Below are 23,114 nucleotides of genomic sequence, written 5' to 3' on the forward strand. Positions count from 1 at the left end.
CATCAACTCATTGCAATCAGGTGTGTGTGTCACTGACTGGCATTGAGTGGATGCAGTGTCACTAACCACTCTCACGGAGCCAAAAAGATTCCGTGCCCTCACACTTTCAATACGGACATGCACTATATTGCGTCCTAATCATTTGACAGTCGCGCCGGCCTAATGCTTTAACACTAATAGTGGTTGCTATGCCCAAAGCATCACAACCTCTAATTTTGGTGATCATGCCCTAAAAACAAGCACTAACCCTACAAACACAATATGTTCTTTGCACTGTGCACTATAGTGGACCATGTTACATATTGCATCTTTAACAATTTGGTATTTCCCAGCGGAAATTCCAGACATCTAACTGGGGTCCAGTTAGTTTGGTGCAATCTTTGCTTTATTATAAGAATAATAGACAACCAATTCATCTTTGATGAAGACCCACGTGACATGTGCATATATTAATATTTCCCCGTGTGTTTTTAATCATTATTCAATGCATGTGGTCACATAGAGGCAAAGAGAAAAGGAAAACATGTTCTACAGGGGAACATAAAAACACCAGGGTTTGGTAAATGAACAATTAAACTGGCCTGTTCCAATTATGTGGGACTTCGGCCAGTAAGCCTGCATCCCAACACTGCATTTTGTTTCACTGCCAATGTGTCCTTTTATTTGGATAGTCCACAGAAATGTATGTCCGTTGCGAGAAAATGGACTGCTTTGTAAAACTCTCTACACCTGAACAAACACCATTGTCCTTGATTCCTGTCCTCCATATACCACATCCCCCCATCTGTTTAGTACAAATACATAAAGTTGATGAGGAAAAGTTTCTAGGGACTGCAGGTACAGTTGGTGTTCCTTTCATGCTCTCACAGATCATCCGTCTTCCTGCTGCAGTGCTCAGAGTCCTGCTGCTACCATTCTCCCTGCCCCGAGCTTAATGAATGTCTCAATCGCTTTCGGCATGATGTGGCTCTCATTTGTTTATGCTTCTCTCTCACCATCGTTTATTTGGTTAGGTAGCCCGTGGGTGTTACCTCGGCAAGTCATTGAGGATATAAGTGAATTAGTAATTTGGCAAGTTATACGAGGGGAAGTAAAGTTTCTAGTGACTAATGGGGCCGTATGGTCTGTCCTACTTTTGAGTAATTGCTTGCTTTCCCCAAGACATTTTTGTTTGTGGATCACTTTAACATGGCATTTTTATTTTGTTTTGCATCTATTATTGGTTGGTAAAGAGGAATCACATTTATTTGGCGATACGAGAGATATTGTTCTAGGTCAATGCACTACTTTGGTTCAACTGAAATATTGCTACAACTAAGTGGATTTCTAGGAAATTTTGTACAAACATTCATTTTCCAGAGGAGATTAATTCCACAACTTTGATGATTTTTTTCCTGATATAATATAATGTGACATTTTGGGTTTTAGGCAAGGCAAGGACATTTTATTTATATAGCACATTTCAGACACAGGGCCATTCGAGGTGCTTCACAGGGTCAAAATTCAAATACATCAAGTATAGAATACACATACAAAAAAGAAACAAATTTAAAAACATGGATATGAATACAACATGTAAATACAATAAATAAAACATTTGAACAACAAATACAAATGACAGGTTAAAAGGGAAACAGGAAAGTGCTGAGACCCGATTTAAAAGAGCTGAGAGTTACAGCAGACCTCAGACTCTCTGGCAGTCCGTTCCAGAGATTGGGTGCATAAAAGCTGAAAGCTGCCTCTCCCTGTCTAGTCCTAGCTCTGGGGACTTTTAGTATACCTGTCCTAGACGACCTGAGAGCTCTGGTAGGTTCATAACGGATCAGCAGATCAGTAATGTATTTTGGCCCTAGACCATTAAGGCTTTGTAAACCAACATCAGTATTTTGAAATCAATTATTTGAGTGACTGGAAGCCAGTGTAAAGACTTCAGAACTGGGGTGATGTGATCCACTTTTTTGGTCCTCGTGAGGACTCGAGCAGCAGCGTTCTGAATTAGCTGAAGCTGTCTGATTGATTTGTTAGGAAGGCCTGCAAAGACACTGTTACAGTAGTCAAGTCTACTAAAAATAAATGCATGGTCAAGTTTTTTTAAGTCCTGCTGAGACATTAGCCCTTTAATTCTTGATATATTTTTAAGGTGGTAGTAGGCTGACTTAGTCATTGATATCATGTGTTTTTTTGAAATTCAAGTCTGAATCTATGACTACACCAAGATTTCTGGCTTGGTGTGTGCTTTCTAACATAACAGATTTCAGCTGTGCGTTGACTTTTAATTTTCATCCCTGGCACCAAAGACAATGACTTCAGTTTTGTCGTTGATCAATTGAAGAACATTTTGGCACATCCAGTCATTGATTTGTTCAATACACAGATAAAATACATACTCAGTGCTTGTATCGGACTATAGTCTCCTGGTGATATGGTTATGTAAATGTGTGTGTTGTTTTTGTCAACAAGATATATGACAACATATCGTCGTCAACGAACCTTTATCACGTGACAGAAACGAGATGAGACGCACCGTAAATGGTGGTCATGTGACGAAGACTATAATCAAATATATAATGCTTTATTGTTGACGAATAAAAACGGGACTAAATGTGGTTTACAAAAACAAAAACTCTGCTAAAATATATCTTCATGTTCATTGGCAAAAACGAGAGGACACAAAATGTTATAAGGCTATTTTGTCTCGCCATTATTATTATTTTTGCAATATTTCTGTTTCCTGAGCCTAGGGCAGCAAACAGGCTACGGCTTCAGATTAAAAGAATTTCACTGGCTTAACATGAGCACTTAACTAGACAAACGTGAGTTGGCTTTTATTTTGAAATAACAGGACGTTAGGAGGCGACGTTACTTCCTCAATCCCCACTCGCGGCAATATGGAAGATGCAGCTGCGGCGGTGGGTTAACTTTGGGCTGCAGCCTGAAGTTACTGTAGGCTAACTGTCAATATGCGGCCAAACGTACTCACGTCATCTTGACTGGATTCCTGTCGGATATTAACCATGACTCCTGTGTTCCCTGCTCTCCTGATACATGCAAAGTCATGTTGAAAAAATATTCAATTGTTTTCTGAAAGAGTAGTAGCCCTGTTTGTGGACGTCTATCCTTCAAAACTATGACGTAGGTCCTTAGCAACGGTCATTATACCTTTGACAGAGGTCTGTCTTGCTGGAAATAACAGACCTGTAGAATGCCGTGATTTACATAGGATTTTCAAAGTGCCATGTAATAAGTTCTGTTAACAAATTCCACTGTATGCCGTCTGTGCTACCAATCGCATGGTTCAAACCATTTGTGTTGTATCCAGTGTTGGGAATAACGCCGTTTAAAATAACGGCATTAGGTAACACCGTTCTTTTTTCAGTAACGGGGTAATCTAACTAATTACTTTTTCCGTTGTTACAATGTCGTTATCGTTACTGAACGTTAAATGCCGTGCGTTACTTTGAATTGATTGAATAAACTGTGTAATCCGAACGCACCCCTGGCTCCATAGGCTACTACACAAACTTCTAGTTGTGTTTTATTCAGTATGGATGACATTATAACTGTCAGTTAGCGCCGTCACGTCAGTCAGCCGGAGCACTGTTTAGTGAAGTTTCTTTTTCTTTCTCTCTCTGTTGTGTAAACGTGCACGTTGCCGCAGTAACCATCTATCAATTCACGGTTGAAACGTGCTCTCCCTGAGTTTGTTTGCATCGCCCTTGTGAGTAAGTGCATGGAGTTTCCCGATCTCTATAAATTATAATTTATGCACGTAACGTTATTAAACGGCCGCGATTCGCCGGTTGCAACAGCTGTTTAGCGAGTCATCACGAGCCGAATATTGCTATTGTTCTTTTTCTGGGATCTGTATGCTGCTGTGCATGTTAAAAAAGGAAATAAACATAGGATAAATCCTTACTCCTCCTCTCATCTCTCATGCTTCATGGTTTGACGTTTTAGGCCTCAAGTGGTGTTTTAGCCGACACCCCTGAAGTGAATCCAGTGATATAGAAGATCAGCACGGTACATTCAGCAGTTTCCTCTACTAGGCTACTTTTGTTGAGAACAAAATACTTGAAGTGCAGGATAAACCTCTTGCTGTCTGTTGATGTGCAATAAATATTGAAGGTTATGTAGCCTACAAGTAGGCCTACTTGTCTGTTCTACTCATTTCAACTGCTCAGAAAAATCCAAATTTGTTGACATATGGCAACTTTTTTTTTTCACAGTAGGCTAACGCAAATAGTTACTTTCCCCGGTAACTGGTTACTTCTATTATAAAGTAATTCAGTTACTAACTCAGTTACTTTTTGGAACAAGTAGTGAGTAACTATAACTAATTACTTTTTTAAAGTATCGTTCCCAACACTGGTTATATCTTGTAATACAAAATCTGACTTCAGTTTACAAGCAATACAAGTCATACACAAACATTTTATTTGCACTTTGTTATTATGTAATTGTAGCTCTAGCATTCAAGAACCTTTTTTCTCTTAATTAAACTTGAATGTAATGTCAATTTTAATAATAATAATTGCTTGGATTTATATAGCGCCTTTCATGATACTCAAAGCGCTTTACAGGGTTCCAGACAATTCGTTCACACACAGTCATACCGGTGGTGGTAAACTACCATAGTAGCCACAGCTGCCCTGGGGCAGACTGACAGAAGCGAGGCTGCCATTCAGCGCCATCGGCCCCTCCGACCACCACCTCAAACATACAGCAGTCATACACATTCACACGAGGCAAGGTGGGTGAAGTGTCTTGCCCAGTAACGTTCCCAACACTGGTTATATCTTGTAATACAAAATCTGACTTCAGTTTACAAGCAATACAAGTCATACACAAACATTTTATTTGCACTTTGTTATTATGTAATTGTAGCTCTAGCATTCAAGAACCTTTTTTCTCTTAATTAAACTTGAATGTAATGTCAATTTTGTCTGACATTGTCATTTGAAGCTATTTTATTTAGGCCTATTTATTTTATGTAAATGTTTGTCATTAGACAGGATATTTTGAAACACAAAGAGAAGCTGTCCGAGCTCCACCAGACTGCTGTTCAGGTTGAGGAATCCGGCATTCTTACATGTTTGGTAGCTCAAATAAATATGATGTAAATTCAATCAGAGCGTCTTCCGTGTCTGGAATTGCATGTATTCTTGAGTCTATAAGGTAAACATAATATAATAAGACAAGATAACCTTGTTTGACTTGTGAAATGGGGGACTTAAAGAACATTTTGATTTTGGCTGTACTATAGGCTACTAGGTACTTGTACAATATTAACTGGGTTAAATATAATTGTATTACTAAAAAGACTAAAATACAAATGTCATTGACTAAGACTAGACTTAAATGTCATCAGTATTTGTTGACTAAGACTAGACGAAAATAGTCACAGATAATTCAGACTAAGAGAAGTCTAAAATGCTCAGACTTTTAGTCAACAGAAACTTGACTAGACTAAAAAGAGTTTAAACGTGACTAAGACTAATACAAACTAAAATTACAGTTTGACACAAAGACTAGACTAAAACTAAACTTAAAACAGGCCGCCAAAAACAACACTAGTGTCGTCTGCATAATTATGGTAACATAATTTATTCTTGTTCATAATCTGAGCTAGTGGGACCATGTAGATGTTAAACAGAAGAGGCCCAAGAATGGAACCTTGGGGGACCCCGCATGTAATATTTGTTCTCTCTAATGTGAAATTGCCTATTGATACATAGTAGTCTCTGACCTTTAAGTATGATTCAAACCAGTTTAGTACAGTTCCAGAAAGTCCAAACAAAACTCAATTACAAACTCAATACAGATTACAGACAGCAGTTCATCAAAAATGTTTGCACAGTATTTAGGTGGCCTTTAGATAGTAATATAAATAGCTTGAGAGGCTGAATTCAACTGGAGAGCCACATATTCAAATGAAACAAAATTTCCGTATGACATCTTTTTGCATTGGAGGGATTCATTAAACAAAATATAAACTTCACCCCCTTTCTTATTTACTCTGGCTTCACTCATGCAAGTGAAGTTTCGGGGGGCTGATTCAATAAGAACAGCTGAGCTGTTGTCTTGGTCCAACCAAGTTTCAGTTAAAAACATGAAAATCAAGTTTGTGCTTTGTAATAAAATCATTAATTAAAAATGTTTTACCTGCCAATGGTCTTACGTTCAACAAGGCCAAACTTAGTTTGTTCAAAGCATTGTCAGCCTGATTTATTTTAGCAGACTGTGGCTGAAGGGTAATGGATAAAAGGTTTAATAGATTTGCAGTATTAAAGTGTCTCCTGTTCCTTGAGCATAGTGTTGGGTGAGTGGGCGTGTGTCTAGTGATACTATGGGGTGTAGTGGAGACTGTACCTGGATATGTTGTCAATCACGTGATGAGGTGAATGATGATGATGAAGAAGATCCAAGCTCTTCAGCGGCGTGTTGATTGTTCATGTGGTGTGGGACAGAGAAGGTAATGTTTTGTGAGAGGAGTCGCGATCCCCTGAAATTAAGGTGGAGGCCATGCTGTTTAAAGGAGTCCCTGCGTTCCCAAAAAAGATTAAAATTATCGATGTAAACTGCCCCGTGCTCCTGGCAGGTAGTGGACAGCCAGGTGTGGAGGCTCAGCAGCCTGGTGAAACGCCCCATTCCACGGTCGAGGGTGGGGACTGGTCCGGAGATGAAGACTCTCACTCTGGCCTGCTTCAGGATGCCAAAAAGCCGGACAAAATCCTGCTTTAAAATTTCCGACTGTTGCCGTTGGGCATCGTTGGTTCCAACATGAACCACCACGGTGTTAACAGAGGGGTGTGCCTCCAAAACGCTGCGGATTTCAGCAGCAACATCGTTGACAGTGGCATCGTAAAAACACACAGTTGTGGAGGATTGTGTTTTCACATGCCTGATGATGGAGTCACCGATGATGAGCATCGTGGGAAGGGGACGAGGGCCACGCTGCCGAGGATGCTGCCATCCAGGTGGACGTTGCCGAAGGCTCCGGTCAGGCTGTGACTCTCCGTTGGCGGTGGCTGCTGGGCCGGGTCTGGTGGAGGTCCTGCTGGTGGGAGAAGAAGCCAGGGTGCTCGAGGCCTGGCGAGAAGATGAACCGACTGTAGGAGGATTTGGCCGAGGAGTGAACGTTACAGACACAGCCTTCCCGAGAGTAGAGGGCCGAGTCGCTGGCATGGAGCCAGCCGAGTCATTGGTGCGGGTCGGGGAGCAGATAGCCTGTGTTCTGGGGCCCGTTGCGTGGATCCATCGAGTGGAGGAAACTCCTGTTCACCCAGCACAATGAACTGGTTGGAGAGGCATAGATCCTGAACTAGAGGTGTACACGGGGGCGATCTTCTCCCCGGTTTGCTGCTGTATTTTCCCCGATGAGGAACCGGCGTCCATGGTGCCGACTGCCCCGGGGTGGAACACAGGAGAGCCCTGGGTTTCGCTCCCAGTTGGGTCCACTGGTCTCCAGTCGGGGGCTGGGTGGTGTTGGTCCACAGTACCGTGTCATCGAGGTCTCCACTGGCACCAGTAGCAGCCTCACCTGCTGCAGCCGCCGCGGTGCTGAAACACTGCGCTTGTGCTTGTTCTAATATTGTGTCGAGGATCCGCTCGTCCTCTCCAATCTGGTAGAGGCGAGAGACTCTTCCCTCCAGTTCAGTGACTTTCTGGCTCAGCCGAAAACAGCCATCGCAGGGAGTAGATGGAGAGGTAAGTGGTGCCATTGCTGGTTTTTGTTGTGCTCACCCTCTGTTGACTGAGCCGGTTTAGCTACCGGGCCCGCAGTGCTTGCAGCAGTTTGCCAGTGGCTTGATATTTTGTTAGATCTTTGCAGCGCTGATAAAACCAACTTCAATCAATAAGAACCAACCATGTTAAAGTTTGTCGGTGTGGTAGTGCTGGTGTTGGGGTTTCTTTTCCCACACTGTCAGTGTCAGCTGAGGACAGCCCTGTTGTCTCTGCATGTAGTTTTGTCCAAGTTTTGGTTTGAAAGGAGGTTAAAATCCACGTCCGAGAGGACTTCAGCCCGTATTTGGACAAAATATGTTGTTAAAACCGGTAAGGTTTTAAAGGTGTGTCCTTGAAAGTGGGTAAAAACAGTTTTAAAAGTCACTTTCTGGTAGAGCTTGTGACGGGAACACACAGAGGTTTTTTTAGGTTAACTTGACCTAACTAACTTAACTTAACTAACTTAACTCAAATGTTTTTTATCTGACTTTTCATCTAGCACCGCCATGAAATCAACATTATATATAACATTCTTAAAGCCACTACGAGTAACATTGCACGTTGGCGGCCCCTTTGGACAAAAGCGGTAGTATTTTTACGACGCCAGCTGTCGTGAAGCTGTTTTCTAGCTCGTGCCGGGCGTGCGAGATTCAAATGATCAGGAAGCAATAGTGCATGTCTGTGTGTTGAAAGTGTGAGGGCACTGGACTCTTTTCGGCTCCGTGAGAGTGGTTAGTGACACAGCATCAACTAATGCCAGTCAGTGCTACACACACCTGATTGCAATGAGTTGATGCAGTGTCACCTCTCACGGAGCTGAAAGATTCCGTGTCCTGACACAAAGCGAATGAACGAGAGACGGCAGTTAGTATGGATCACAATGAGGTAATGTGTTTATGTTGTTGTAAATAATTACTATTTCAGATGAATAATGGTCATCTGATGATGCTGGTGAGGCAAAGTAAACTTTATTTTAGTAGGCTACCGCTCATTCATTTAGGAGTAAACACTGCAGTCTAGTTCGCTCCCGTGAAATTGTGTATACGTTGCTTGGCAACACCCTCCCGCCCGCCTATCACTCTCCCTTTTAGCTTTTCTTCATTGCATTTTCTTTTTTTTCTTTGATGGTTCAGCCCCGTTATCAGTCATTATGACGACAAATAACTGTCTCAAACAAGGCTCCCGCTTCCCTTCCCTCACCTGGAGGGATAGGCTTCTCAAATTGCGTTGCTTCGCCACACTGAAATCTGCGACCAATATGGATATGTGACCATAGAGCATGCACGTGTGAACCGAAGATCGGACTGGGTGTGCGACCAGACCAAACGCAGTAATAAAAACTATTTAAAAACGTGTTTCTTTGCACTGATGGTCTTGTTTGCTGTTAAAGGTAATTTATGATGAGAGGAAACATGAGGCTGTTTAAAATATATTTAAATGTTACTCGGAGCTGCTTTAAGTGTATGATCAATTACCTGCTTAATTAATTACATGTATTTTCCTCAGTTATACCTTGTACTTTTATAAAACCTTAGCAGATGTAGAAGTTAGCATCAGAATATTAGCCTAATCTATCTGAAAGAACATATTTAAAACAATGCAGCCTCACATAACTTATTGCATGGCTTTAGACTCTTAGGGTGCAGTGACGCTAGACAATCCGTACCAGTCACAAGTACGTTTGAACTGAAAAGTCCAATTTGTTTGACAAGTATAAGTGCTCGGTACCGGTTGGAAGAGGTGTGCTTTGACACCGTACGATTGCACATGTATGAGCACACGCGTAGAAGGTGGTCCTGATGTAAAATGATATGCTGTTCCCCTCGAGGGGTCATTTTAAAAAAATGGTATCAAAGATTTATCGAAAATCTAAATCCTGTTCAGGTTTGAAAGCAAAGGCATGAAGCACAGGGCAACTTTGACAATCTGGCAGTGATTGAAAAGAACTGGGCCACAACATGCACTCAATGAGGCAATGTTATCCGTGATGAGGAGCTGGGTGGGGAAGGCCAGCCAACTGCAGACCAGATAATGGAAGTAGGAATGAGTGTGTAGATGGATGGTGCAGTCAGGTGATGGGTGAAGAAGGGAAAATCCGAGGGAATCCGTTGTATGGAAGGAATATGGCAATTAAAGGGCCCTTGGGAACAGGGAATGTGGCTGGAGAGGAAGGACACACACTGTGACAAGATGAGATCTGGGAACATGGGGCATCGCTATAATTGAGTCTGACATAGAGTCTAACAAGAAAGTTGGAAGATTGGATATATTGTAAACAAGATTCAAAGTTATTATTGCCTAGGAAAGTGGGCCAAAACCAAGGTTGTATTCAACAATGGAACTGTTTTGAATGTTAATCTCCTTAAATTCCTGCTGAAGGATGTCAACTAGCTTCACCAGGGGAGGTTGACCTTTCAGAAAAAGGTGTATCTATATATATATATTGTGTATATATATATATATATATATATATATATATATATATATATATATATATATATATATATATATATATTGTATATATATATATATATATATATATATTGTATAGAGTGATGAAACCGGCAATGGGGGCTAACTTAATAAATTATTTCCTTAACAGAACAACTAGTCTATTATTATCCCAGTGTAACCAAATCTACCTACCAGCACTTCTAAATGTCACTTAATAACCATGTGTTTAATCCATACAGAATGGATATGCAATATATAAAACTGATATTGCTACATTATTATGGCATGTGCAAGATCAATTTCCAAGTAGTTTCTGAAAAAGACAACCAGGACATAGTGATATATGCAATAGAGAATTACATCCGTTTGACAGTGATGTTGTAAGTGCAGGATGCAAATGGCCTGAGGGGAGAAGTTCATGGCCTTCAGTCAGCAGTAACACTTCTTTGACCCCAGCAGAGAGGCCACTGTTAGGGTGATCGAAGTCTTAGTGATTCCTCTCCTCCAGCACCTCCAAGTCTTGTAGAGATTTGGCAGCTGATGATCTGTTGAGCTGGCCACAAGCTCACACCACTCTAGGGTCAGGTGCTAACACGTAGCACCTTATTTGTGCTGTTGCCAACAAGTCTTTGTTACTTTAGACAGAGCCAGGTATTAGCTTTTTCTGCTGGTTTCTATAGTAGTTGTGCTCAGCTAACCTGTTGCTGACTGTATATTTTCAGTACAGACATGACAGTGGTATGAGCCTTGTCATTCAAATCTTGTCAATATGCTGTATGTCCTACATTAAAGTAACATTTCTAATTGTAAGATGGAGTCAGAGATTCCGGAGGACGCTTGTTGTCAAAATCATTTTTTGTCAAATCCAGTGAATCTCTCCTCATGGTCCACTACCTGCCAGTGTTCAAACCAAGCCCAGGCTCAGTAAACATGCATGTTGCTAGCTACGGTGGGCCCCCTTTGTTTTTGTTTACATACCCGTTTGCAGAGCATAGGCTGTATATTAACACCAGATTCAATATGGACAGGTAGCGGATCGTGAGAAGATATTCATTTATTTTGACAAAAAGTGATTCTGACAACAAGCTGACCACACATTCAAATAGGCGTAACACCACAACCACAAACACACCAGCAGCAATGTTCTACTGACCCTGAGATTGTGAGGCGACTGAAGCGGCAGTCCAGTGACTTCCACCTGTGCCTTGTCGTCTGCGTGTGCGCTGAGCCCGTGGATGAACAGCACTGGCCTGCTGTATGTGACATCGTGCCGGGGAACCAGATTTAGATCACTGTTCACGTAGAAGCTGGGGTCTGACACCTCAAACCTCACGCCCATGTTGCCCGCACAGTCATCAAACTCCACTGGAAGAGACACACAGAATGGGTAGATGTTATGCTTTCACTCCCAACAAAATTAAGCAGAGATGTCCAAATAATGTATCTTCCGCACACAATCGTGGAGATATACACTGCACTGTAAGGCAAGGCAAGTTTATTTTCGTAGCACAATTCAGACACAAGGCCATTCAAAGTGCTTTACACGGGGCTTGAAAAACATCAAGATTAGACGTTAGAAATTGCATTTAAGAAATAGTAAAAACAAAGAAAATACATCAAGATTACACATTAGCCTACATTAGACATCATGTTGGCTGATGGCATCCGTGTCTGTTCGGACTGAAGTCTCGTTCACCAAATTTGAGTGTAGATGAGAGTTGGCAGCTAAATACCAGTTAACCACTGTAAGTAGAATGACTGAAAGGGTCACATAAACAAGTAATTTAAAGATGTAAACAGATGCCCTGAAGAAAGAGTAGGATGTTCTGAAAGGCCCTGTCAGCCAGGCTACAAATACAAGTCAGTGATCTCTCTTCATACGAGCCTGCTGCAATATTTATGACCCATTTCAAAACAGCCTATGCGTTTGTAGACTTATTAATGTGTATGACTTGCGTTTGAAGGACCTTTTGCATTTACCCAGTTGCAGGGCTGAGGAGGAGAAGAAAGGATTGAAGTTACAGGAGGAGAAAAAAGTGTCACCTTTTGAGTTAGGTGCAGCATGTGATGCATGCACATGTGAGCTTGTCTTGTCTGGATTGAGGGAGATACCGCCAAGGACTCTAGCTAGCAGGCTTATCCCCTTGTGATCATGTTCAACCTCTCTTTATCTCTCTCACACACTCCCCCTCAGTGGCACAACATGATCCCCATGCCCCCCACCTCCCCACCCATCCTCAGACCTGACAATCCTCCCCTCTCCTCATCCTTCACCTCTACTGTGCCTCAAGCGTAGCTGGATTGCTACTGTTGTGGATTGTGGATGGGAGGGGTCCCGGAGGATGTCTGCATGCGTGGTTGTGTACACATGTTGTTGATTAGTAAAGCAGGTGCAACAGGAATTACCTTTTACTGTACAATTCTCAGGGTCTATTGGGTCTGAAAATGCAGAGACATTTCAAGCCTCAGGCATATTGGTGGCTTCTATTCGTTTTCAGTATTTATTTTGCTCTTTGAGATCAGGAATTGCCTGCCATTGTAAACATGACACACAGAATATGGCTTTTCCATACGGCTCTCATTAATAATGCAGCCACATGTTTATGAACTGACACAGTGTCTATTGCCAAGGCTTCAGAAACGACTAGTTAGTTCCTTGTAGGTCCTTGTCGGGAACAAGTGTTTATTCACCCATCGGGGGCTGTCAAGTCAATGTCCTATATGAGTCATCTATTATGAATGTGATTATTTTAGCTAAACCAAACCCAGAAAACGCATGACCAGCTAAAAAAAATCCTTTCAAAAGATATAGCCTACAGTATGTGCTCTGTTGATCTTTTTTCTTAGGAAGAAATGGGTTCAGATTAAGCCCATATTATTCATGGTTCTCAGAGCAGCTTTAGCATCAGTGGTGCACTGAAGGTAAAGCACAGCTCACATTGTCACTGCAAAGGTTGTGCACTCTCTCCCTGCTAACACAATATAAAGTACTAATGAACAGGCATAGACATGCACGCATATAAATGTTGTATGTGTGTTTACCTTACTGAAATTATATTGGTGTTTTTTTATTGTGCAAATATATAACAAATATAGACATAAATAAAAAACACAGGTACTACTAATACAGTAATGTTGCTGAAGTTTGGGAATGCAACCATAAGACAAACTATTCAATATCAACTGTTCAATGCAAGCACAATGGCAACCCACTGACATTACTAACACAAACTGTAGTTGACAGTCAGTGCATTTCCATGGCACAACTAGATTGGATTATCACATATATCGAACAAGACACTCGAACGGACCGTGTCACTTGTCTGAGTATACATGGCCTTTCAGAAATCGGATAAATGTCCGATGCATGGCTGTCTCCACTATGCTAGGTGGCGCTGTAGCCCTTTCAACCATGCTTTCAACAAGTGGTTTTAGAGCCACGTCCGGTTCCCTTCCGTCAATAACCCTATCACGCGCAGCATAGACATTATAATGTCTATGACGCGCAGGCACACAAGCACAGAACGAGAAGTCCGATATGCGATGTCCGATCCCTGTATACATGCAGAGAGAAAGCCGACAATGAACGAGTTATCTAGGTGTTCTTATCCGACTTCTCTTGTCCGTTATTGTGCCGATTTGTGTCCGAAGTAGATCGGATAAAGGTGTTTACATGCAGTTTAAAAGTCCTGTTGAGGTCTTATTCGTTTAGTTACCCGATTATGAGTCTGCATGTAAACACACTGACTGACACAGTGTGTAAGAGGAAGCTGTACCTGTTGTGGAGATCAGTGTTAGTAGTCTACATGCTTTTGTTCTTGAGTCTGCCTACTCTTCCACCTTCCCCATCATTTGACTTTGAAGGAAACCATGGCTGTGCATCTGACGTGAACTCCTTTATCTGCACATCAATATCGCCCATCACACAAAGTGAAATGGGAAAAGTCCACGCTTAGCACTGTGTGACTATAAAATCAATAGACTGAAGTCTATCAAAGCACTCATTTAGTACACTTAACCTTTGTGACTATAGTATGTCTGGCTTCTTTTATGTCTCTCGCTGCAGCGATTTTTAAAATCTCCCCTCTGGACAGAATACTTTTTCTACCATTTGGATGAGGAGAGAATATCAGAGTGAGGGGAGAAAAGGAGAATTAAAAAAGAAAATGACAGAAGAGGAGAGACTTGAATGGACACTGAGGGAGAGCTACAAAGTCAACAAGTGACTCTCCAGGGAAATAAGGCTCCATCTCAATATTCAACTCTCACTTCTAAGCCAAAGCATGAAAGATGTGTTCATTTCCATTCCCATTACAAGCCTCAGATTTATTTCAATAACACGGGCGCACTCTTTAGAGCCCTGCAAATTGCAGCGGCAAACAGTGTCGGTGGCATTTCAAAGGCATGCCAGAGAGTGTTTGATGGTATTCTAATGTTGTCAGGTTTTTTTTTTGGGGGGGGGATTTCAGAAGAGAGCAAGCATGGTGAGCCGGCTTGGCTTTGAAGTCAGACGACAATGACAGGACTCAAAGTTACCCGACTCACTCTCCACCAGTTTAACCAACTCTCTCTTTCTTCAGAGTGCTGGCTCAGGTCTGAAATAACTGTGCACAACATGGATTAGGGTCGCACAAATCCTTAACTGATGACACAAGATAGCGGGTGTGACATTCAAATTCCCTTTTTAAACCCAAAACCTGCCGTGGAGCCTGTCAGAGGCAAATATTGCAGTAAGTCAGTCACAGAGAGCCATGTCTTTCATGGAACCAAACACACACAAAAACTGCAATGTTCATTTTAGCTTTTAGTGAGGAAAAAACACATTCCACATTGTTTAGGGATTGTATAACTTAAAATCAAAGTCAAATATGGTGTATTGGTATGCAGAACAAACAATAATCAATTTTTTTTACACACATTTGGTTTCTTAAAACTGTCAATCAGTGATGTTTTGCACATTAATTCTGCATACAATTCCTCCATAAAGTCATATTATTGTATCTGAACACTCAACCAAATACATGTAGGTTTTGTTAAATCATCTTGTCATTGATGAAGCGACGTACTATATTTTGACATCCAAAACTCTCCCAAGTGTATTAACATTGGTTTGTCAACAACATAAATTGGACTTTTTTTTCCCTCCTCTCTGTCAGGTACTAAGGTTTTCCTTTGAGGAGTTCTGAAGACAGTTTTCGGTCTTGTAGCTAAATGCCAAGTCTCCATGATGGGAGAGATTAGAATCAGAGGAGTAATCTCAAAAGTGGCAGCACAGGTGTGTTGGAGCTGATAGCTGATGTGTCTAACCAGAGAGAGTGTGCTGAGGCCAATACAAAAAAGGCTCAGGAGAGAACACCATTCTCAAATAATAATCACCTGGCATTAGAAAGGGAGCTGCTATTGAAAATGTATTGACACCCTGAATTGTAGTTTAGCTCAGAGTTTCCTATCAGAGAGCATTGTGTTAGACACATTATTAGGATCTCAGTAGGAACAAGGCTAGGGCTTCAGCTATAGAAAGATAACGGTATGATGGATTTTGCCAACTTATTGTGTCCCAATGGGCAGTATCTTTCATTTTGGGTTCAACAGATGATTAAGATCCCCCACCTTCACCTTTACTTGTGCTACCCCATCATGTCAGATGTCGGATTGCTAATCATTGGGTATTACAGAAATGTGTGCAAAAGTTGTTACATACAAAATAGTATTGGTCAATCTCACTCAGAGCGGGGGAATATGATCCTGAGGTAATTAGTGTTAGCGTGATCTGTGCATACTGTGTGTGTGAATGGGGGAATGAGGCAAAACAATGTAAAATACTTTGGCGCTGAGAAAATCAGGGAAAACCACTATATAAGGTGCAGTCCATTTACAATTTATTGTACATCAGTCAACATCAGTTATACTGTAAGCTAATATATTCCATAATGGTCAGTTAAGAATAACCAAATGTCTCTAATGCACACGGGTAAAAAAAAAATTCAGACATGTGTTCTAGACTTTACTCTTAAGGTATGTACAGCAGATAATCAGCTTGTATGTGTGCTTCAATATGTTCTTAAAGAAAACAGTATGTGACACTCCCTTCAGTTTGGAGGCTTCAGTTAAAGAGGAGGTAAAACAAATAGTCTAGGAATACCTGTCAGTGAGCGGGTTAGGTTTGCAGAGTTACTTTTGGTAACTCATTCGTAGTTTTGCTAAACCGACTTTGTGAAAAAAAAAAAAAAACAAGAGTCTTCACTAACTCTGAGAGAACTTTAACTTTGTGAAAAAGGCCCCAGGCAAAACAAATCACTCCCTGCCTGGTGACAGTGTAAACAAACCCCTACATCCACGAAATAAATGTGACAGAAGGAAGGATACATCAGTGTACATTTTCAATAACAAGATAGGCAACAACATGGAGTACGTTGAGAAGGGATTTTGTTTCCTGACCTGATGTGGTACTATGCAAAAAACACACATCTGACAACATAGTAAACAGTTTAGACATAAGAAAGGCAAGCTGTTTTTCCAGATAGATACTCATGTTATTGTAATCCATATCTGTATGTTAGGCAAGGTGAATTCTGGTGTAAAACAAAAATAGCTGTGTATAATAACAGCTTGTTAAATGCATTGATGATGGTATTGTGTCTTTAAAAAAGGAAGTGTCTACATTCCACATTCTTAAAACCTTGGTATACTTTGATCTTTTATAAGAGCCAAAAAAAACGTGTTTCTTATTACAGTCTGACATTTATTCTTCAGCTTTTCTTGTGGTGTTGTTGTTCCGTCACTGTATGCAATGCATTTCAGCTAATTATAAAACACACAAATATTGGAGCTTTAAAATGCCAAAACAGTGGAGAAGTTAGACTTTGCAGCATTGACATTCTTGAAATGATTTACTCGAGGTTCAGAGATTGCAATGAATCACTAGCTCAGAAATGTGCAGAAGCTGATTATGATAAGCTGGCACTTACAGAATAGATCAGTCACTGTACAGCTTAGTAGCTGGGTTGAAGTCCTTCCACAAACTGTGCACAGTTGAAGCTATCTGGAACCACAGCAATCTCATTTGAATCCAAATCACCATCTGCTAGCATGTAGTACATGAAAGGGCTTTGTTGGGTGTTGTGCTAAATACAGCGTCTGGTTTGTTAGTGATCTTGTGCTTTGGTTGGTTATACACTGATCTGTGAGGCTTCTTGTCCCAGTCAATAGCCCGAGATGGTTCATTATACTGTTTACTATTTAAGTTTAAGTCTATTTAAGTCTGTTTACCTGTAAGTACACTCAGGATCCTGACTTGTCTCCTTCTGCTACTGTAAATCTTTAAAAGAGACTGAGAGACTAAATGAGAGATTGAGCAAGAAAAAGAGAGTGTAGATAATGAGGGTCTGCCTGGTGCTCTTCCCTTCGAGGGGAAATTGCAATGCAATCCAGCAAATCATTATCTAGACATTAAAAAGCACACATGTCAACCACAGGGGAGCAAGTTATTAGGATATATCCCCTCGCAGACATGGATGCCTGTACACAATTGTGTGCCTCAATATTTGAGTTGAGATATTTTACAGAATAAGGGAAAGAAAACTATGACCTGCTAGTGGTGCAAGAGAAAAAACCCAAAGGATCACCAAGTCATGAAAATGTATCCGCTGAAGAGGACAAATGTCTGATATATTTCAGTCTGAACAGTGGACTGACAGACCTCAAATGAACATCCCTAGCATGGTCAGGAAATGCCCAAAACAATGTGAGGGAACATTACCGGGTTCTCAGTGAGCAGCAGTCACTCATGCTTGCAGTACAGTTGCTCCAGATGCTGTAGCTTCGTTGCCATGTCAGCTCATGCTAATTTCTAATCTAGACAGTTTATACATTTGCAATCATAACGGTAGCTGCTCTTTTACTACATGCAGGACTAAATAAATGCAGTGTAAGTAATACAAATGACATTCAACATACCAACTATGCAGTATCTCTCAGTGGTTTGGCTTTCTCCCAATGTCATTTAAATTGAATATTCGTGACTATAATGTGCAGTCTTGACAAAACAAAGCAAACTAGAGAGAACCGTATACAGTATGCTTATTAGAGTTTAATAGCAATGTTTACTTCCCCCGACGGATGCAGCACTTTTGTTCATAATCACCCGCCTTCATCAAGATGCAAAAAAAGTCAGACAGAATTCTCTGCATTGTTCAAAACAGAGGACAAAACCCACACAATCAGACCGTCAATATTACAAGCAGCGATCCTTGCGCAAAGCAAGCGGGAGGTAAACATAAGCAAACAATATCCACTTAAATCTAATTAATGAATTCATGCATTCCATCAGTGAGCCCAAAGATAGACTGTTTAAGGTTTTTCCAGAGTAAATAGCTTGGATACATAACCCTGACAGCAAAGCAACAGTAAACATCCTTCTTTCTCCACGCACGCTAGAAATGTTTAGGCCTACAGGCTTCGTCTTTGAAGCTGCCCGTTTTAAGGTCACACCTGCTTAAATATGAATTCATTTAAATTCTCATTTCAAAACCCATCATTGCATTCCTCGCCCTATTTTTGTGTGAAAATATAAATGAAAATGTATCGGCGTATAGCTACGCGATTGAAATCCCCCGAAGCCTAGCTTGACAAGGTTAACCACAGCAACATATCTAAAGGGAGTGAGAGAGATCTATTTGGAGCACCATAACAAACTTCAATCAGCCTGTGTTTGTTTGTCAGTGGCACAGCAAAGTGTTTTATCAAAGAAGGCCGGGGCAGGGATGGACGCCAGCAGATGATGGTAAGATAGCCTGGCTTAGGGGAGACACACACACAATCATTGCTATAGTCATATAAAGACAGACAAATGTTCAATCAGGTGCAGGGCTATGCAGTGACTGTACATTCCTGCTAAAGAGCATCATTAGCAAACAAGATATTCAGAAGTAATTTTCAGTGGCAATAGGCGCTTGATTTGAATACCAAAATAACTAGTCAGTCATTCAACAGATGAACCAGATGACCAAGACAGTTAGTCATCAAGAGTTGACAAATGTTCGGAGAGACAAAACAGGAAAATGTGATTTTGTATGTCACAGTGTTTGAATTTTGAACTCAGTGCCCAAATACATTCTAAAAGTCCGAAAGTCATTCCATATCTTTTGAAACATCCGTCTGGTACTACAGGACCAATAAAGGAAGCTCTGAGTCATAGAAAGAGTGTCAGTGACCCTTGTTTGTACTGTATGGAGCGGCAGTGCTGTACTCTTGGTTGACTTCTAAATGTACTGGAGCTAAAACTACTGTATTGAGTTTCTGCTTCTTGTCAGTTTTTTAATTTTTAAATATTAATGATGTTATAGCCCCCATCATTAATACATTTACTCGTATATAATCAATTGAACAATCGATACATTCATAACATGTGATCTATAATGTTCTCATTTCAGGCCCTGAAGCAGGGACAGTTGGAAGGGAGAGAAATAGCACAAGAAACTTCTTGTAAGTTTTATAGATGTTTTTCCCAGAAAGACGAGGCTAGGAACAGAGAGATGTATCTATTTTACACAAAGGCCTAGTGTTAAACACCTTACTCAGCTGACCAAGCCATAGATACAAGGTACATTCAAGTCCAGGAGCATAATTCTTTTTCCGGCATAGTGCAGGTTGAAAGCGAGGAAGAAGTGGATTGGACGAGAAGATAGAAGACAACACGATAGACCAATCATTAGACTTTGTTTAGAGATGTTAAAAAGCCTTGCTGTCGAGAAGGCTCATTACTTTTTTGACTTTTCATCTGTAACTGAAACCTGCATACGCTGTCCTGTGATCTCACTTCATTAAACAACACCTGAGAACTTTGAAACTTTTTCCAGTCATCTTTTATTTTTTACCTTCCATACATCCGAACTAAAGAACACAAGATATTATAGTTTTTAATATTCTTCCACATGCTGACCACTGAAAGCAACCCTTTCCTTAATCTGTACTCAGCCTCGGTTGGGATTACATTTGCAGAATGTGTACACTATATGTAAAAGTTGAGAGTTTGAAGCTGATTTCCATGTCAAGTCATGTAAGCATGAATGATGAATTTTTATGGCCAAGTCCCAAAGTCTACACTTTTTTTCAACATGTATTTATACTCAAGAGATCATTGAGGGGTGACCCTCATTTCCAATGATGTCCAGTTAACAAAACAATGCAAAGCAAAAACAACACAAACAGAATATAGAATGTAGAATGGCTGCAATGAAAATGACTGAAAGTACAATATAGTTATGTTCAATATAGCCTACAATATAGCCTTATTAAAAGCCTTTTTAAAACAGTTGCAGGTATAGTTTGGCAGATTTAAGATAGCATGTCTAAATTTGTTAAAGGGTATGACGGTATTTAGTTTCATTTGTTCCAGGAGTCAGGGCCACTGAAGCTAAAAGCTTACAGACCTTGATGCACGTCTCAGAGAGTCCAGGGGTGCTCAGGTCTGTCAGGCTGTGAAAGGGCTTGAGTTTTTGCCTTGTGGATATTTTGATCCTTTTATGCTTTTATTTTCCTCAGGTATGAAGTGCTGCTTTGCTTAAGGAATGTATCTACATTTCACTGTGTTCTGATGTTAATACTGAAAATGTTTAATTTAGAATTCACTTAATGCTGGCAAGAACAAGTTGACACATACAGTAATAAAACTGTGCCTAGTTGTTTGCTGCATCATGAGATGATTAAGATGATTTGTTATTAGTTACTGTGAACAAACTATCAGGAGTATCAACAAACAGTAATTAAGCTATTATTGTGTTCAGAAAGTGAAAACAAACATATGAAGAATAAGGCTTGTGCTTCATTCACACATACAAGTCCGCCCCAGGCAATTTCATTTTACTAAGTCCTGTTCCTTATACAGGTTTTGACACCGTTGTGGTCTACTGCACTCTTTGTTTAGTAACCCACGCCTTCAGTGTATGTGATTAAACTTTCTGTCAGAACTCATCAACATAGTTTGTATATTGTTCAACCCAATCAACCTACACCCACAATTAATTTACATTTAGCCTTTTTAAATGTGTGCTTGGAACATAATTTTCCAGTTTAACGGATGTTTACACATTAATATCTACATTGGCTACATAGATTAATCTGATGCACATGGATCTACAGTATGCGTTGTTTTTCTTAATGTCATACAGTGTCAAATACATTGACAGCATCCTAATGAGCATTGAAGCAATGCAAATGTTGAAGTAAATGCAAATTGCACATACACCTATAAGGCTAATTATTTAGGAATTGTGATAATGTAACATCTTGTTTTATGTTGTTTGTTGGTATACGAAACTCTATAGCTGATGGTCCGGAAAAATAATACCTTTCCTTCTGTATTATTAGTTTGTGGTTTAGGCTTCTGGCTTCACTCTCTGGATTATTTCAGGCATTGTGGACATTCTCTCTTTGGCATGGGAAGACAGACCAGCAGTTGCAGTGAATATACAGTAAATTCCAGCCACTATTGTATACAGCAGCTTTAAAGAGCATGCTAACTGTATGTGTAGTCTTTAGGTGTCTGGATGCAGTGCCTAAACAAAAGCTGTGATCCTTATGTTCTGTGAGTTTGCCATTGCATTTGTAAGGATGAAATCACTAGATATGCAGACGATTTGATGAGATACCAGATGGCACCGGAATTAGACATGTGATCATGTATATATTTGCAGTGGATTCATGCCTCTCCACTAATACATCCTTCCCTAAGCATCTAAAATGGTTGTCGAGGCTGTCTTTAAAGCTCTATTCTGGGCAAAGCAGAGAGGGGATATTTGCCAACCCATCTAACAGCCAAGCAGAAAAAGAAAACCTGAAAACTTCCTGCCAACTGCAGTAACACCCAAAGCTGTCAATCAAGCAACTTTGTGCTACGGACACACACACACACACACACACACACTGCAGGAATGCAAACATACACACACACACGGACTAACACACACAAATCCATAAGCGACCGTAAATTCACACACACACACACACACACACACACACACGCACACACGCACACACACACACACACACACACTGACATATAGCCCACGCACAGCGAAGCATTCAAGCATTCAGGCAGATCGATAGGCTTTCAGGAAGCCAGTAACACCCAGGTTGAGCCCCCGAGGTTCCAACCAAGTTACTCAGCACTTTCCCTGGCCATTCAAGAGGAGCCATGCTGGGCACAAGGCCAACAGCCAGAGACAGGAAAGTAGCATACGGGTAAGACCAAAACTTTTGACACAAAGTAATTCTGCCACTTCTATGACAGCAGCGATAGTTATCTTGTTAGTAAATGACTCCACAGATAACCTAATGTCAAAGGTTTTTGATGAGGTATGGCCTTGGTTGGTGCAGTCAAAAGAGCACTGTCAAGGATTTGTAGGGTTTAAAATATATTTTTTATACCATTTATTAAATGTTCCTACCATCTAGACACTGATTTTTTATTTTAAGTTTATTTTTTCAGACTATTTTTTCACCATTTGATTTGGTGAGTGAAACTTAAAGGAATACTTCACCCATACGGAACCAGCGTTCTATCATTATAAAATAACTATTATAATATAATGAATGAGGTTTTTCTTCCCTCAGTCTTTCCTCAGTCTTCCCTTGGCCCAGAGGCCTGTTTCAGGTAGCTGGTTTTGAGGCAACCCAGAGTTTGTTCGCTCTGAGTTAGTGGAAACTCTGGGTTTTCCGTTTCAGGTAGAAGGTTCAGCGCAACCGAGAGTCAGTTACTGCGGCAACATACGCCATGGGTCTAACCTGCTCGGGAGGTGGTTAGACCTACCCTGAGTTTGTTTTCACTTTACGCTGCAGCTCCGACAGAAGAAAGAGTGTCACTGTCACACGCGTCCCTGTACAGTTTGAAGCAAAATCACTCCATAGAAATCTCCATCGGGAAGTTTTTATCATTT

The 23,114-nt window shown here is 40.7% G+C and overlaps 1 protein-coding gene across 1 annotated transcript in view; it reads right to left on the minus strand.

Annotated features, from left to right (window-relative positions):
• Window positions 1–23,114, minus strand: part of cdh13 (cadherin 13, H-cadherin (heart)) — a 357,669-nt gene that overhangs the window by 226,934 nt on the left and 107,621 nt on the right. Inside the window, exon 3 of the mRNA XM_080027417.1 lies at window positions 11,333–11,544. Coding sequence (XP_079883543.1) covers window positions 11,333–11,544 — 212 coding nt within the window. The remainder of the gene's footprint in view (window positions 1–11,332; window positions 11,545–23,114) is intronic.

The sequence above is a fragment of the Ammodytes marinus genome (assembly GCF_949987685.1).
Source record: "Ammodytes marinus genome assembly, chromosome: 5".
Classification (NCBI taxonomy): domain Eukaryota; kingdom Metazoa; phylum Chordata; class Actinopteri; order Uranoscopiformes; family Ammodytidae; genus Ammodytes; species Ammodytes marinus.